Source organism: Oncorhynchus masou, chromosome 12 (assembly GCF_036934945.1).
Source record: "Oncorhynchus masou masou isolate Uvic2021 chromosome 12, UVic_Omas_1.1, whole genome shotgun sequence".
In the NCBI taxonomy this organism is placed as follows: Eukaryota; Metazoa; Chordata; class Actinopteri; order Salmoniformes; family Salmonidae; genus Oncorhynchus; species Oncorhynchus masou.
The window spans coordinates 39,283,760-39,303,037 of NC_088223.1; the positions used below are offsets into that span (position 1 = coordinate 39,283,760).

Sequence of the window (19,278 nt, forward strand, 5' to 3'; positions counted from 1 at the left end):
ATTATAATAATCTGCGAAGAACCTTGAACAGCATTGAACACTTGCACTATGTCATTTTAATGTAATCTCAACTACAGGTAATTTGGTTGTGCTATTAGAGGAAGCATAGTGGTAGCACATTAAATGGTTGTATAAATCCTCAAATATCTGACATTGTATTCCCATTTGAACTTTTAAATAGTTGAAAGCGCAGTGATAACACATTTAGATGACAACTATACCAAAAGCCCGCCATTGTTTTTCCTCTGTAATTTGCTTGTGCTTTTAGATGGTTGAAATCATAGTGATAAGACAATGATAATTCAACAAACCTCTAGCTGTCTTTTCGAGTGGGTGAATAAAGGTTGAAATCTCATTGATCAACGTCTCAACCAAATATGACCCATTTCTCCACTGTTGAAATTATGTGGTGTGCCTGGTGGGATTTGTGGTTTATTGGAAGTGTGGCTTTCAGTTAGTTATGTTTGGCCACCCATCCCATGAGAGTGAATGTCCTTCCAGTTGATCTGAATGTCATTCCAGTGCACCGTTTGCTATGAATTCTATCTGATGGTGTTTGCATGTTTAGGTAAAAATACAAATAATGTCCCGTTTGGAACACTGACAAGTAGAGAGCATTCCAAAATAAATCCAATCAGTCTAATTGGGTGCCTACGCGACTGCAATAGACTTCCTCACGGCTCATTCTGCAGTATGGAGGCTATGGAAGAACAAGAACAAAGGCTCAAAAAACACCCAAATATGATGTCCTCTTAGAGAAACGTCAAAGCTCGCAGTATAGAGATGCAGGTCTTTAGATGTTGTACACATGAAATTGTGTCATTCCAGTTTACTATATTCTATTTTGTGCGACTTGAGCGGTTTCCCCTACCAGCTGCGCTGTGTGGGCTAGACGGAGAACTGCATTTCAACCCATTTTGCCATGGTTCAGAGAAAATGTTGCCGTTTTAATGCTAATTTCCTTTAATTCTACACTTTTTACCATCGTTTATGACGTGTTCATATGCTATCAGGCCGGCCCTCGGCCTCCAGGGGGCCCTCAATCTTGTGTGCCTGTTCGATAATCCGGTCCTGCTCTCAGTGTAGTGTTGCAGATCTTTAGAAGTTGTACACATGAAATTGGGTAATTCCGAACTTTTTCTGTACAGCTATATTCTATTTTGTGCAACTGGAGCGGTTTCCCCAACCAGCTGTTCTGCGCAAGCTACATGGAGAAGCAGCACAGCTGGTAGGGGAAACTGCTCGAAGTTCTAGGGGAAAAAAATCGGAGCTCTGGAGGAGGCCTGAGTTTCCGATTTGGAATTTCGAGTTGGATGACCTTTCAAAACAAATATTCCCAGTCAGAGCTTTTTTTCCTGAGTTCTTAGTTTTCAAAAGCGTGCTGAAGTTGGAGGCAGGAGTTTTCCAAGTTGTCTTGGGTGCAGCATGATTCTCAAGTTTCCAACTTGGAATTTAGAGTTGGATGATCATTCAATCCGATTTTTCCCAGTCGGCACTCCGTTTTCTTCTGAGCTCCTAGTTGTCTTGAACGCTCTGACGTCAGATTATCTAGCCAAAAAGCATAAATGACATGTTATATTTGTCTGAAAATATGTCTATCAATAGTCTGGCTCTGCTTGTGTCTATATTTGAGCGATTTACGCATCTGCAGGCATGTGGATTTCCTTAAAATGTTTGGCCAACGCATCACAAGGGCTAGCTTTGGGCCACATCGGGAGCCTGTGTATTGGGTACAGCAGCAACATGGCGCGGTTCAGACAAAAGTTGGATTCAAACGTGTATTTGATAGTGAGGGACACATTTGACTTTACGACTGGTAAATAGTTCCTACAGATTATACATATGCTTAGGTTGACAGGAAACTTTTTTGTTTGTTGGTGAAGTTGGCAACATTTTTATGGTGTTACTTTCCGTCGATACACACCGGAACGATGCACAAATCCGGGAGTCAAACCTACACTCCCAATACACAGACTCCCAGTGTTGTCACTCATCTGTGCGCGACTGCGCGTGCAACCCGAGAGAGTGAAGCGCGAGGATCAGTTGTCATCTTGCTGTCAGCAGGTTCAGCTAAACTTGTGTTTTCCATGTCAAGATTCGTGACAATTCGGTGTTTTGCCAGATCTCGACCTCGTGTCCTGGAATACACGTAAAGATGGCGAAAAAGAGTAGTTCCAAAAAGTCATTCAAAAGCTTGTTTTCTAAAAGCGAAGCCAATTTAACCAACCCGGTGGAGAAAGATGACAGTGGACGTAAAATGTTTAAACTCTTCAAATTCAAGAAAAAGAGGAAACCCAACAAAGATGAAGAGAAGCAAGTCGTCGCCGGGTAGGCTATGCCAAATACTTGAAATGGTTCCAGGATTTTCTTGTTGAAACAACATACTGGTTTGGTGGAATGACACCTGTCGTAGGTTGCAATTTGAACTAATGGTCGTGATAACGTTACCATTATAATGTTCTACTGTAGTGCACAGACTTTAAATAGCATACTTTATTTATTTTGTGCATGACTTGAAATGAATTCACACTTTCGTTATATTTGTTGCCCGCATCTCTAAACAGTGGGAACAATTAGGCTTAAAAATATATATGTGGCTTGGGTCTTTACCCAGACCTTTCGGTTAGCCTACTGGCCCAACACTCTAACCAACCTTTCACAGTAATTGACTGGATAGTTATCATTATGGTTCTTGATATAGTATAACATTGCATACATCTGCAGGGTTTATTCCGTTTGTGCTGTAGCTATTTAAAATGTGTAATATTTAGTGGTTGGCTGTAGCTAGTGTCAAACTTGCGACCCTTGGTTTCAATGTCAGGACACTTCTAACAGAGGTAAGGTTTAATTGTCAGGGCTCCAGACCAACTTTTTCAGTTGGTAGCACCAGCCCATCGTTCTGCAGTGTAACACAATAGAACAAACTAGGAATAATCATGTTATTATGTGATTATAAAGTCAATCACAATGCTTTATTAAGAAGGGGACTACTCAGTTGGAATTCAATAAATAAAATAATCCAGTGATTGTCATGAATTTAAGGTTGACAAGTAAGGCTATTTCTGTTATATTTTAGGCTACTTTCGAAATAGGGCTCAAAACACATTAGGTCACTAACTCTAAATATAAAACCTACTGCTAGTAGCAATGTATTAATCAATAAATGTAATGTCCTAAAAAATACTTTGCACTTGCGATGACCAATGCACATTTCACATGCTCCATATTTTAAATCCATATCAGATATGTATTTGTAAAACAGTGCGTTTTGAGGTCAGTATTTAGCATTGAGAAACAAATACCTACAGAAAGCTGAGACCCTCCTTTCTATAATATGGACAACTGGTTGCTTCTAAATAATAATTATTCTAATGGTTGATGTTTTGCATGACAAGAAATGAAAAAGCCAGGTAGGAGTTATTGACAAGGTAGGAACCGAAGTGTTGGTCAGTGTTTCCCATGGGACCCTAATTACATTTTAATAGATGTTACATTTGGACAAATATTACAGAATAGGCTTTCTGATTCAGAACATACTGTTCCGCAAACAACATGCTGATCTACACCACACTGAATGCAATTTACAACCTCTATTAAGCATAGGGTTGCAAAGGTCAGAAACTTTCCGGTAAATTTCTGGATTTTTTCCGGAACTTTTCCATGGGAAGTTAGCCCGGTAATTTTTGGAATTTTAGCTTATAACAGTTAACTTTCTTTGTGGGATACACATAAAGCAATTCTAGGTCTTGTGACATATTTTGGTTAAACTATCCCCAATTCAATGGAATTGCAACCCTCTGCATGCATCATGTATTCTTCCATCACATGTGCAGTGCACACTTCCATCACATGTACAGCTGATTCTCAAGATCTTGCACACTATTGAGATGCTATTGAGCCCACACTACTACACTGTCTGAGCCAAGAACTACATGCTTTCTGGTAAGTTTTGATTACAATACTGGGTGGGGTGAATATATTTTATATGACATACATGATTTTTTGTTAACTAGTAAATAGTAGCCTACAGCAAAGTGTGTTTAAATAATTTCTAACTTGTTAACATTTTCTGCTAGTTAGTTTTTGGTACCATGTGGGTTTTAGCGTGCTTGAGCCTGCCAACTGAGGAATGTTAATTCACCTGTTTCCATACATGTTTCATTTTAAAACATTTATCTTACAAAGGAGCTGTTTAATCTAACTGCTTAACAATTTTTTTTTACCCATTTTTTTCTAATCTTTACAGGAAAATGCCATGGAGACTATCTGATGTGTGGATGTCACGCCCTGGTCGACATATATTATATATATCTTCATTTATTTGGTCAGGCCAGGGTATGACATGGGTTATTGTGATGTGTTTTTGTCTTGGGGTTTCTGTGGGGCGTATAGTATATTCTATGGCTGCCTGAGGCGGTTCTCAATCAGAGTCAGGTGATTATCGTTGTCTCTGATTGGGAACCATACTTAGGCAGCCATATTCTGTGAGTGTTTTCGTGGGTGATTGTTCCTGTCTCTGTGTTTAGTTTCACCAGACAGGCTGTATAGTTTTTTCACGTTTCCGTCTGTTGTTTTTGTACATGTTCAGTTATTTCACGTCTAGTCATTTTTCTACAATAAACATGAGTAACCGTCACGTTGAATTTTGGTCCGCTCCTCCTTCAACAGAAGAAAGCCGTTACAGTGGAGACATTTCACTGCAGCTAATGTAGAAGGAAAAGCTGTGTACTTTTGCAAATACTGTGCCAAATCATATGTGAAGAATGCAAAAAAGATGCAGAATCATCTTGCCATGTCCATAAAGTTCCCTCAACGCTCACAGCAAGCAACTTCTGACAAAAGTCCCTCTACTTCTATTTGAGGTAAAAATTATGAATCGGACACCTTATCGATAGCAACAGCTCATGATCCTCCTGGAATCAGAAGCTTTTTTGACTCAATGGAGGAACGTAGTCAAGAGAAATGCTGATGAATGTCTTGCTCGAGCTGTGTATGCAACTGGTTAACCTCTGATGCTCACAGGAAATGTGTATTGGAAGAGATTTATGAATGTTCTTCGCCCAACATACACCCCTCCACCAGACATGCTTTATCTACTCATTTGCTGGATGCAGAGTTCAACAAAGTTCAAGGGAAGGTCAAGCAAATGATAGAGAAGCAGACTGTATTGCAATCATCTCTGATGGGTGGTTGAATGTTCGTGGGCAAGGAATAATTAACTACATAATCTCCACCCCTCAACCAGTATTCTTCAAGAGCACAGACACAAGGGACAACAGACACACCGGTCTCTACATTGCAGATGAGCTGAAGGCAGTCATATATGACCTTGGACCACGGAAGGTATTTGCACGGGTGACAGATAATGCTGCGAACATGAAGGCTGTTTGGTCTAAAGTGGAGTCCTACCCTCACATCACACCCATTGTTCTGTGGTGCTCATGCATCGAATCTGCTCCGCAAGGACATCATGGCACTGAAAACAACGGATCCACTCTACAATAGAGCCAAGGAAATGGTTAGGTAGGTGAAGGGTCATCAAGATATAGCAGCATTCTCCCTCACCAAGCAAAGTGAGAAGAATAAGAGCACCACATTGAAGCTGCCCAGCAGCACCCGTTTGGGTGGTGTTGTCATCATGTTTGACAGTCTCCTGGAGGGGAAGGAGTCTCTCCAAGAAATGGCCATATCACAGTCTGCCGATATGGACAGCCCCATCAAGAGGATCCTCCTGGATGATGTATTTTGAGAGAAAGTGGTATGCAGCCTGAACCTCCTGAAACCTATAGTAGTAGCCATTGCATGGATTGAGGGAGACAATGCCATCCTGTCTAATGTTCAGATTCTGCTTACAGATGTAAGAGGAGAAATCCGTACTGCCCTGCCCACTTCACTGTTGCTCCAAGCAGAAGAAACTGCAGTTCTGAAATACATTTTAAAAAATGTGAAGACTTCTGCCTGAAGCCCATACACGCCGCAGTGTACATGTTGGACCCCAAGTATGCTGGCAAGGGCATCCTGTCTGGTGCAGAGATCAATAAGGCCTGTGGTGTCATCACTACTGTGTCTCGCCACCTTGGCCTGGATGAGGGCAAGGTTCTTGGCAGTCTGGCGAAGTACACTTCCAAGCAAGGGCTTTGGGATGGAGATGCAATATGGCAGTGGTGCCAACATATCTCATCAGCCACCAGGTGGAAGGGACTTTGTGGATCTGAGGCTCTTTCCCATGTTGCCTCCATCATCCTCCAAATCCCACCAATATCAGCCACCTCAGAGTGCAACAGGTCCTTGTTTGGGAACACATACAACAAAGTACGCAACAGGCTGACCAATACAATGGTTGAAAAATTGGTGGCCATCAGTGCAAATTTGAGGCTTTTTGAGCCTGACAACGAGCCATCCTCAATAATGTTGGAAAGTGACAGTAAAGATGAGGCCTCAGAGTCTGATGTTCACGAGGTGGACATTGAGGAGGTCCAGGGAGAAGACATGGAAGCCTGAGACGAAGACAACCAAAGCTTTAGTCTAGAAACTATCATTTTATGTTGAAAACGTTTTTGGTAGATGAGATGGTTAATTCAAAATTCCCTTTCTTTTGTTGTTCAGTGAAATCATCCCATGTGAAGAGTCAACTCATTTAATTCAAGTTCAATTCGTAACTAAATAGTTTTTAAAATTCCTGTTGGAAGGATTTAATCATTTGCAATTATGTCTAGTATGATAAGGTAAAAGGTTTATGTTTCTGTCCCCATATGATATTGTAAATATATCCAATGCAAAAAACATCTACATTTAAATGGCATTAATATTATTTTGCATATATTTTCGTTAATTCTCAGGGAAAGTTTCCACCTCTGAATATTCCCCAAAATGTGCAACCCTAATTAAGCATGAAGCATATTGAGAATCTGACTGTCGATAAGTACTTAAGTATCACAGTAGGAGGCTGTTCCTTCTCTTGCTAGAACAAAATACGTACCTGCTGCGTACCGACGAACCGGATGTTTCTACTTGTAGAATCGCAATGCTCCTCAGTCGCCCGATAACTTGGCTTTGAGCCAATGATAGAGCACAAATCTCTACGTGGGGGAGCTGACAGAAGTGACAGCAAAAAGGAAAAAAGTGTTGTGCTCGGTAGCGAATGGCACGCTAACGGTTTAGCTAGCGTTAGCTAGCGAGCTAAAAAAAACCTGTAAGTATAAACTGACACTTTGGGATTAAGGAGAGTGAATTAAATTGTTTCTTCGTCATCTTGCTAGCTAGTTTAACTAGCTGTGGCCATCTGGCTAGTATCAACAAGGGCTTTCTATAACAAAAGCAACATTAGCTCCACTAGCAAGCTAGTTAGCCAACATTGGAAAGCTTCAAAGGAAAATACAGAGGGAATAGCATTGCCAAACTAAGCTTAAGAATGGAACTCTACTGCCAATTTTTGTTTTGGAGTATTTTAACAAGGCTGATGGCTTCAATGTCGATATGGTCGAACACAAAAGAGATTGACCGCTGACACTCTGTTCAGAGGTGCTAAGTACCCCCTGCACGCAAACGTTTGATAATTGTACTGGTATGTGGGATCCATTAGAGTAAACGTTTGCTTTGCTCTAGCTCAGTGCATTAGGTGCAATCATGTGGTTTTGTCGTTTTAGAAAGTGGCGGTTGACATCTGTTTTTATTGGCACCAATACACCAGGTCACCTTATTTGAACAATGCCAACTATACACCTCAATACCTGGATCAACAGCAAGAGTAAACATCTCCTTTTCATAGAAGAGTTCATTCAAAGGCAGGAGGGCCAAACCAGTAAAACAATGGAGTTGAGGTTTAGGCAGTGTTTGTTTTGGTGGTGTTAGTCACTTCCAGGGTATCAAGGGTAGTTGCCATGTTTGACTATTTAGTATAGACTTTGGTGATAAATCACTTCCTTGTGTTATAAAATCAATTTTTACCAAGACAAATATGAATATTCATGTTCTGAATCGTTCAGTGGGGTTCTTTCTCTAAGATATCATTGACCTTATATCCAAAAAGTCCGATTTTTGTAACCTAATATATCCATTAATAATCGCTGTTGACATAGCATTGCAGGTCTCTCTGAACAACTTTTGAAGATTTTTGCATTCCGTGGTCGTCGTCTTCAAAGTGTTTTCCGTCTGTCGCATAGGTAGCATGACATGAGCTGAATTTAGTCACCCGAATTCTGGCCATCAAAGATAAAAAAACTAACTTTTGAGCGGATTATGATAGAGGCATGAGGTCTGGACCATTGGTTTTCTTAGAGGATTATCTACACACAACCCATACACCCTTCTAGTGAAACCACCTTTATCTCTTCAATGGGGAGTGGTGAAGGGGAAAGGTTAAGTACACAAAAAAAGGACATTAATCCCATATGTGAGATTCAGAACGACATAAAAGACCATTACAATATCCAGTCAGCATTGCCGAAACCACACGGGTAAAGATGCTTCCAAATATAGAGCACTCCATGCCGTTTAGTCTAAAAATCCAGTGTGAAGTGTTAACGGAACTTATCATGTAGTGCTCAGAGCAGTTGTGTGAGAAGAGGCAACCTGGCCTCAGCATAACCCTTTTTTCACAATTTAAAAATAAAAAGTGTCTTGACACGACTCAAGGCACGTCCCACTCCATTCTGCCCTTGTGCGTAGCTTAGCTTCTTCACGGCCATCTGTCTAGCCAGAATTGTAGCTACATTATCTGTATCTAAGGAGGACTGTCTATATGGACATATTTATGCCTTAGCACAGAGAAGGGGCACAAAGAGAAATTGGGTACTTTTCCCACCACTTGTCCACACTCCCCTCTTCATAGTTCTACAATCAATGGTGAAACCAATGTGTGCTCGATATTTTTTGACCCAGTACCTTCTCCCATCTCTGAAAGTGACGTTGCCTTCTATTGTTCATGTTTAGCCATTTGACTATTGATCCCAACTGTCATGTCCACTCAGTGACCCCGGTACACGAGCATTCTTGTATGCTCCACAATGTGTTTTCTGGATCTCGAAACGACGCTTCCGTCAACAGACCTTATTGGTTTACTGGGTGTGCAAATAAGAGTTTGTTGACCTGCAATGAAGGCATATCAGCAAGAGATAATAGTAGTTTACTCTGTAGAATTCTCATGTTTTATAGCACTGTATTTATTGCCCAACATTTGAGTTAAACAGACTGAGTCGAATAGATGTTTTTTAATAAGGTCTACCTTTACCGATGTGTGGCAAGGTCATCTCACATATTGTACACAATTACTAGGAGCCACACAGGTATGCTTCACCCCTCAGACTCTGGGTGAAACTTCCTCGACTCCAACAGAACGTCATATTATACATGCATGTTTGCACATGTGTGTCAATACCAGTCTCCCCCTTACTACTACACTGAACAGAAATTTTAAAACCACATGCAACAATTTCAAAGATGTTACACAAGGAAATCAGGCAATTAAAATAGATTCGTTAGTCCCTAATCTATGGATTTGACTAGAAATACAGATCTGCATCTGTTGGTCACAGATACAGTAAAAGGTAGGGACGTGGATCAGAAAACCAGTCAGTATCTGGTGCGACCACAATTTGCATCATGCAGCGTGACACATGCCCTTTACATAGAGTTGATCAGGCTGTTGATTGTGGCCTGTGGAATGCAAAGTTGCTGAATGTTGGCGGGAACTGGAACAGGCTGTCATATACATCAATCCAAGGCATCACAAACATGCTCAATAGGTGACATGTCTGGTGAGTATGCAGGCCATGGAAGAACTGGGACATTTTTCAGCTTCCAGGAATTGTGTACAGATCTTTGCAACATGTGGCTGTGCATTATCATGCTGAAACATGAGGTGATGGAGGCGGATGAATGACACGACAATGGGCCTCTGGATCCTATCATGGCATCTCTGTACATTCAAATTGCCATTGATAACATGCAGTTGTGTTCGTTGTCCGTAGTTTATGCCTGCCCATACCATAACCCCACCGCCAACATGGGGCACTCTGTTCACAACATTGACATCAGCAAACCATCTGTCATCTGCCTTGTACAGTTGAAACCAGGATTCACTCTTTAAGAGCACACTTCAGTGGCCATTGAAGGTGAGCATTTGCCCACTGAAGTCAGTTACGATGCCAAACTGCAGTCAGGTCAAGACCATGGTGAAGACGAAGAGCACGCAGATGAGCTTCCCTGAGACGGTTTCTGACAGATTGCAGAAATTCTTCGGTTGTGCAAACCCAAAGTTTCATCAGCTTTCCGTGTGGCTCGTCTGAGACCATCCTGCAAGTGAAGAAGCCAGATGTGGAGGTCCTGGGCTGGCATGGTTACATCTAGTCTAAGGTTGTGAGGCTGTTTGGACTTACTGTCAAATTAACTAAAAAGACGTTGGTAGCAGCTGGCAACAGCTCTGGTCGACATTCCTGCAGTCAGCATGTCAATTGCACGCTCCCTCAACTTGAGACATCTGTGGCATTGTGTTGTGTGACACATTTTAGAGTTGCCTTTTATTGTCCCCAGCACAAGCTGCACCTGTGTAATGATCATGCTGTTTAATCAGCTTCTTGACATGTTACAACTGTCAGGTGGATGGATTATCTTGGCAAAAGAGAAATGCTCACTTGACAGGAATGCAAATGAATGTGTGCACAAAATTTGTGAGAAATACACTTTTTGTGCACATTGAACATTTCCGGGATCTTTTATTTCAACTCACGAAACATGGGACCAACACTTAACATGTTGCGTTTATATTTTCGATTACTATACACTGAACAAAAATATAAACGTATCATGCAACAGTTTCAAAGATTTTGTATAGTTTGTTGTCAACCTTAATTAGATTATATACTGTGTGCATGTGATTCTATTAACGATTAAGGTTGGCATAACACATCGTTTGAGCAGAACTTTAAAATCCCAAATTGAATTTGTGTAGAATAGTCTGAGCCCTTAAGGTGAGCCTTACAGTATATTAAATCATTTGAATAGGGAAACTGGGTGGCTTGGCTGAGTGTGAACCAATATACATGTATATCTCTATGCAAATCCTTAACTCTTAAAGCATTCTGTCTAGTTGCACTGAGGCGCTCCTCACTTTCTCCCTCTATTTCTGCCTGTGCAGCTGAAGGAGGCACCTGTCACCTGCTCTTTAGGTATGCCCAGTTGAACAGCAGCCAAATCATGTCTTAGATCGGAAGATGTCGGTCTATGAACCTTTTATATGAAGTCTTTATGAAGCCCACACAAGCAAGGCATTGTGCTTCTGTCAGGGTATACATGTCGCCAGGGAAGGATCTTGGAAGATGACATGACCCGTCTACATGCATCAACACTCTTCCCTCTGAGCCAAAGAAACCCCATGCTTGTCTTCTCTGTGATGATGGATGGACAGAATGATTGACAGGCCAAGCACTGCAGATGACACGGTAGAAACTTGAAAGTGAGGCGATGGGTTTTGTTTGTAATTGTTTGTGTGTGTAGAAGACATTGAACCTGTCTGATTTTATAGCGCTCGACAGTCTCTCCTTAACAGCAGACCTATACTGTATTTTAGGGAGGAATACTGTACCCTTGAGGTGAAAATATGGAATTTGGAATTGGATCACTCCAATGGATCATCTGCCACTCATTCAAGTTCACTCCCTTTACATGCAATACCTCATCATGACATTGGCGATATCTATGTCTATTGTAACAGAGATCATATTTTTTTATATACTGTATATTTTATTTGATATTTTATAAACGATACAAAACATACACATACAAACGACAACAGCATACAAACATCAACTACATCACACCTGCCCAGACCCACTAGCACACACCCCCATGGCCTTAAACGGCACAATTTTGTTTCTCTCTGTCGCCCACACACTTTCTATTTTTAGATAATAAAGCATTTGACCTTTCCATTGCGTTAACGACTGAGGATTGGTTGATTTCTAGCTTTTAAGTATACTATATATTTTTAATATGATTAAGGAGAAAGGTATCGTCCAACCAATCAGGTATCTCACTGCACCCTCATATGTCTTGTCTTGATATATGCAGACAAATGGATTAAAAGTGCATTTCCATTGTAATACTTCTGACAGCCAACTTTCTAACTTTGCACATAGCTTGTGAAGGCCAGATGACCTGGCCTCCACAAACACCCAACTTCAACCAAATTGAGATGTTTTGGGATGAGTTGTGCCGCAGAGTGATGGAAAAGCAGCTAACAAGTTCTCAGCATATGTGTGAACTCATTCAAGACGGTTGGAAAAGCATTCCAGTTGAAGCTGGTTGAGAGAATGCCAAGAGTGTGCAAAGCTGTCATCGAGGCAAAGGGTGGCTACTTTGAAGAATCTCAAATAATTCCATATGTGTTATTTCATAGTTTTGATGTCTTCACTATTATTCTACAATGTAGAAAATAGTAAAAAATTAAGGAAAACCCTTGAATGAGTACAGGTGTGTTCAAACATTTGACTAGTACTTTATAAAGTATCAAACATATTTTCTCAAGCAACCTGAAGTGAATATGGTCAGTCTGCACATTCTAAAGGTGGTTTAGTGTTAATATCTCAAGAGGTTTAAGTGCTAGAGCGAGTGGAATAATAAGTATGTAAGAAATCTAGAGTTGTGCTTTGCCTTCAGCAAGCACACCTAATCAGGTTGTGTTTGTGTGTTCTCCAGTGCTGCTGAGACCAATGGATCTGGTGGTGATGCCCTGGGGAGGGATGCTGAGGACTGGCCTGATGTCAGTCACACCAAGAAGACCAGATCTCTGACTGCTCCCAGATCAAAGGTCAGTTAAGGCATCCGCATGCATCCTAACTGAAACAGTTCGGTAGAGTTTATGCCTATTTAACCTACATGATACACTAGAGTTAGCCTACATGATACACTAGTAAAGTAATCAAATATATAGCTGTCGGCTATATTAGCCACGACGTACCGTTCTTTGTGCAGCTTCAAATGTTGAGCAAAGTTGGAAGAAATTGCGCCTCCGTCTGTAATTTTCTTCCCACATATTTTGCATGTTGCAGTCCGTTTTCTGTTGACTACAGCGTAGTCTTTTTATCTGAAAATAATCATTTGGGGTATCATCTTTCCAAGGGCACAGTCTGAATTCACCTACCGACGTTCCTCTGCACTGCCTCGTGCAACTTTTTCTCAGCTGGCACAATTTGATTGGCCGCTGTCCGATTCAAACTCTAAACCGTTAAATGAAGAGTTGATGCGCTGCACACTTTTTAAAATAGCACTATTTTTAATATTTGGGCTTGGAGAGGGTATCAAGTCAGTTCGAGTCATAAGGCTCATGTCCAAGTTCAGTCACGAGTCATTGGTGTCAAAGTCGAGTTGGAAGTCATCATATTTGTGACTCGAGTCCAAGTCATATGACTCGAGTCAACACCTCTGCTGTAAAGTAACAAAATGTGGGGAAAAGGAAGGGGTCTGAATCATTTCCAAATGCGCTGTAAGTTTGTAATGTTGGCGTGAGCTACACCTGGGTTAAAATACTATTTCAATTACTTTCGCATACTTTGAAATGTAAGTGTTTTGATCTTTTTTCTTTGAAAATAAAAGCATTGGAATGTATTTAGAAATACACATGGAAAGTATTGGCATATATTTGAAAATACAAATACTTAAATACTCCAATTCATTTGAACCCTGGTATGTTTGGCCCTACCGGTATGTATTTGGAAACAATGATTTGAAAATAGTTTCAAATAGCCTACTATTTATTGGAAATGATATGAAAATACTTTCTAGTGCTCAGTGATTAAGCGACATTTAGTTTTTTTATAGGTTATTAAACAACTAATTGACAGATGTCGGTGCAATTACTTGAATTCCATTTAGTTTTTTGGGGGTGTGGATTTTGGCCACATTTTTTGAAAATGCAAAAAACACCCAGAAAATAATTATTTAAAAAACCTGTCATATTCTTGTACTTTAGGCTATCCTTTTCTCTCAAACATTAGGTAATCTGTGTCTCTTAAGTTGTCGCCACCACTGTCGGTCCATCTGGAGATCTATTTAAGCAATAATATATGAGAGGCCATGTGTTATGACATTTTTATCATGGCTATGCTGTGGTCATAGAATATACTGTAATGTATGTCCAAAGTACTTCAATTGTTCCTTTCCCTTAAACCTAATGTAATGTGAAACTGTTGTAGCTCATCACACGACATGGGCTTTACCTTTGTGTTTGTCTAGGTTGTGTCTAGGATATCTCTATGTTTGTCCTAGTCTAGTGACTCCATTTGTATCTCAATTTTGTCCAATGTTGTTTGCTGTAGTGTTTTCAGGCTCAACTGCCAGTTCTGTGTGGATATTTGTGATGATGGTCAGAATATTTGCTGTGGTATTATCCCAGTTCTAATAGACGTTTGCTCTGTAGTCATTGTCCACTGTCCTCAGTCTTTTTTCAGTTAAGCCCAATATGGGTGCAGCTGATCCGCGTACTGGATCTTACCACTTCACTTTCTGTAATGACTGTAGCTCAGTTTGAGAAATAGTAATGCACATGAATCAAAAATGTAATTATAGAATTATATCATCATCGGAATAGAATCATAGTTACAATTCTGTAAAAAAAAATATATATTTTTTAATGCAATTATGTCAAAAATATATTTCCTTATCAGCTTAACAGCTATGGTATCCATTTAATTTGCTTTACTATAGTATGACTGTAGCTCACTCCTAACTGTTGAGGTGCAGCATCTTTTTTTTCAGTAGTGGTGCTTGGGTAAAAAAATGAAGCCATATTACACCCTATGTGTTCTGATAATTGTGTGATTTTCTCTATAAATCCTGTTAGTTCATATGCCTTGTGAACGTGATATATAGGCCCAAAGAAGACAGTAAGAACACGGTGGCCGAATACATTCAACCACACCCTTTGTTTCATCACAAACCTGGAGAGCAACCACTCTCCGGCAAAGTCCACAATGCGTTTCCAACCACTAAACAGCTATTCATTTAGATCCACAGAGAGTTACCGGAAGTCACAAAGAAAACAGGAGCCGCCTCCCGTATTCCAGCACCATTTCAACTTCAACATTTCAACATCATCAAATCACCTATACTTAGTCTAATACAATGACAACTAGGGCTGACCCCAATAAGTCGACTGTTTGATTGTTTGGTCATTCGGCTGTTAGTCGACCGAGATTGTTTTAGTCGAGCAGTAACAAATATATATTGCTGATGGCCTAGAATAAAACCCCATTTATGCTTGATTAGAAAATGTGGTTAGTGGCTCCATATGGAGAGTGTGATGCAATTGCTGAGCCTACAGAGGCATGCAGAGGCCAAATCGAGCTCTGTACCGCATCGCCATGCACCTTCCACATTTTGTAACAATGCGGAGGGCTCTGTATAGCTCAGCATGGATTGGTTGATGGTAGGGCGGGGCGGTACATCCTGTATAAACACAAACTCACTTCCTTGACAACAGCTCTGCTCCGCAAAGCGCAAGAGGTATGAATGCCCCGACTTCTGCGGAGGCCATATCAGCGTAAATGATGCATGGTTAATGACCATGTCGGATTGAATAAGCGCCCAGATGCACAACGCACTTCTCTCTCCAGAATGCGCTCTCCTGACAATTTGTACACATTCCTTGTTTCATAACTTTATTGTGTGTATTGTTTGGGTAAGATTGTTTGTGTTAATCAATTCCCATTTGCATACAGTATATCACCAGTAGTACATTTACTGTTAATTCTTATAATTTCTAATCTACAATGTTTGTAACTTTGGTTACGGTCATTTATTTTAATGCATTCAATATTATTATTCCAGTCTTCCTGTTCTCATTGTCGAAAGTGGACACATTGTTTGCAGAGTTTACAACCTATGCTACACTTGTGAGAAACAAGTTTCGGTTTATTTCATTTCATTTATGAGATCTGTCAATTTCGTCATTGTCTTTTGTTTGGAGCGCTCTTGTAAATGTTGAGTAAGGACGTGCATGCATAGAGGTAGGCCTATAGGCTACCTGGCCTGCGTGCAAATGTAGGCATATAGTGGTTAGAGCGTTGGGCCTGTAACGGGAAGGTTGCTGGATCGAATCCCAGAGCTGACAAAGTAAAAATCTGTCTTTCTTCCCCTGAGCAAGGCAGTTAACCCATTGTTCCCCGGGTGCCGAAGACACCCGGTAGCCCCGGGCACCTCTCTGATTAAGGTAGCCCCGCGCACCTCTGATTTAAGGTAGGGCACCTCTCTGATTAAGGAAGCCCCGCACCTCTCTGATTAAGGTAGCCCCGCGCACCTCTCTGATTAAGGTAGCCCCGAGCACCTCTCTGATTCTGACCTCTGATTAAGGTAGCCCCACGCACCTCTCTGATTAAGGTAGCCCCGCGCACCTCTCTGATTAAGTAGCCCCGAGCACCTCTCTGATTAAGGTAGCCCCGCGCACCTCTCTGATTAAGGTAGCACCCCTGATTAAGGTAGCCCCGAGCACCTCTCTGATTAAGGTAGCCCCGCGCACCTCTCTGATTAAGGTAGCCCCGCGCACCTCTCTGATTAAGGTAGCCCCGCGCACCTCTCTGATTAAGGTAGCCCCTGATTAAAGTAGCGCACCTGATTAAGGTAGCCCCGGGCACCTCTCTGATTAAGGTAGCCCCGCGCACCTCTCTGATTAAGGTAGCCCCGCGCACCTCTCTGATTAAGGTAGCCCCGCGCACCCTCTGATTAAGGTAGCCCCGCGCACCTCTCTGATTAAGGTAGCCCCGCGCACCTCTCTGATTAAGGTAGCCCCGCGCACCTCTCTGATTAAGGTAGCCCCGCGCACCTCTCTGATTAAGGTAGCCCCGGGCACCTCTCTGATTAAGGTAGCCCCGCGCACCTCTCTGATTAAGGTAGCCCCGCGCACCTCTCTGATTAAGGTAGCCCCGCGCACCTCTCTGATTAAGGTAGCCCCGCGCACCTCTCTGATTAAGATAGCACCTCTCCCCGCACTCTCTGATTCTGCACCTCTCTGATTAAGGTAGCCCCGCGCACCTCTCTGATTAAGGTAGCCCCGGGCACCTCTCTGATTAAGGTAGCCCCGCGCACCTCTCTGATTCAGAAGGGTTGGGTTAAATGCGGAAGACACATTTCAGTTGGACAACTGACTAGGTATCCCCCTTTCCCTATGTGCCCATTTGTGGGTCTGATAGTATTTTTGATTGGCTTAACCCACTACCACTAATAAATGACCTGTGGAGCTTCTCAAAGTGATGTTTTCTTCACCTCAAACAGCAAGCAAACAAAGTCTTTTGAGTTTCAGTAGTTCCTCAATGTATTTGAAAAATCTTCCCAGCTCTCTCCCTTTCAATAATCAGCCAGTGTGAAAGAGAAAAATGTCATGCTCTAATCCAGTGGAAACATCATAAAATATGCCTACCAGGTCACTTCTTAGCAGTGCTTGACTTGGACTGAAATAGGTTCCGATACTCATTTTGGGTGCTGGTACTGTTTATATTTAGGTGTAGGAGCTCCACAATACTCTATAAGAAGAACAAGAGCTCAATCAGTAGAGAATCTAAGGTGCCGGTACTCTGCTCCCGTGAGCTCCTGCCCAAGTCAAGCACATCTTCTTATCTCTTGCTCAAATAGCCTACAGCTGTGTCTGTCCCGAGCACACTGGCACAGGAAACTGAGGGCCCAGAATATTTCATACAATGTTGCGAGTTTCGGGTTGGGCCCAACTTAATAGTTGATACAATGTTTCGAGTTCGTTGCAGACAGACCATGCATAGCTAAAATGATTTCTAGGATATTTATTTTCAGCAGGATATTTTCTACCTGCATGCTATTTGTTTGCTTTTTGTAGGCTTTTTAGATAGATGGCAATATAAGTTACTTTTTATGTTTGTATCATTTAGATTTGGATAGATTTTGATTAACCACATGACAATGATTTTGAGATATGAAGATGTTATTGTAAATTAGATGAAACCTTCACTGAAATGTGCATATGAATACCATAACTGGCAGGCATATTAGTCCAATCAACGTAAGCTAATTATGATGTTCATGGTTCTGATTCCTGTGTGTGTGTGTGTGTGTGTGTGTGTGTGTGTGTGTGTGTGTGTGTGTGTGTGTGTGTGTGTGTGTGTGTGTGTGTGTGTGTGTGTGTGTGTGTGTGTGTGTGTGTGTGTGTGTATGTGTGCGTGTTCTTTTGTGCAAGTAGAACAACATGTTGACTCACCCTACTTGTAGAGAAACGCCAGTGCCAGCCTCCTCTCTTTCATGCTGACGACACTATCACTCTGTCATACCGTACACACTTTTATTTTTTGTTGTCCTAGGCTACCCAGCTAATATGGTTGCTCACTTTCTTTCATTGGCAACGTTAGCTCGTTAACATTAGCCTTCTACTTCTAGCTACATTTTGAACTTCCATCCTCTCAGGCCAGGGGCACAATGTGTGAATCAATGGTTTGATCAGAATCACAGTTATAATCATTGGTCAGTATGGAGAATTAGGTAAAACCACAAGTCTAAATCCCTATCTTCATCCGTGGCTAATATAGAAAATTGGACAATTTTATCTAGCTAGCTATCCACAGGAGGATAACAACACAACGAGATGCAACAATTCAAGTTGTTTCGGTCAATATGTATGCTCTCAACGAGATTGATTTGATAGGAGGGATGCCAAATCCAAACTGGCTTCCCTTTACACTTTTTTTTGGTGCGCCAGGACCATTCACAGTTGAGCTTACTATTGGCTATTATTTTATACTTTTTTTCTATCAAGGGAGGACAAATGCTCACTGGCTTCCCTTGCATTCAATGCTACAGGTGGCAACAATGTCATACTCTGTTGGACCAGACAGCATCAGATAGATGGCCTACACATACAGAGACAGAGGGGCGCTGTTTCCCTTGCTCGGATGTTTTCTCAGGTAAGATACATACAGCCTCTTGCGAATTGAATGAACATTGTGAAACGCAGAGAGATGAAAGATACATTATTATTGATATATTTTACCATTTTTTTTGGGGGGGGGAGCCTGGCTTCCCTTGGCATCCATAAATACACACCACTGTCTGTTTGAGAAGCCTAATCGCATAAGGGCAACTACTGCTTTTGTTGGTGTTATTATGGTGTCCGTTATTCTGATGGAGAAACCATCTGGGTATTTCTCTTAATTTTCTCAAAGCTTGTCAGCGCAAGGAATATACTCGGGGTCTTATTTTTGTTTGTGTTAGAAAATGCGTTTCGCCTCTTTAAAGGTTAGTGTGTGACCCCTTTCTAACAGTAACTGC

At 41.4% G+C, this 19,278-nt stretch overlaps 1 protein-coding gene across 2 annotated transcripts in view; it reads left to right on the forward strand.

The window, feature by feature from the left end:
- Positions 1–1,995: 1,995 nt before the first annotated feature.
- The window catches only part of LOC135550057 (uncharacterized), a 73,099-nt gene continuing 55,816 nt past the window's right edge, over positions 1,996–19,278 (forward strand). For both annotated transcript variants that reach the window (XM_064980516.1, XM_064980517.1), the window contains exons 1-2: positions 1,996–2,328; positions 12,694–12,805. In XM_064980516.1, coding sequence (XP_064836588.1) covers positions 2,156–2,328; positions 12,694–12,805 — 285 coding nt within the window. In that variant the 5' untranslated portion in view covers positions 1,996–2,155. The remainder of the gene's footprint in view (positions 2,329–12,693; positions 12,806–19,278) is intronic.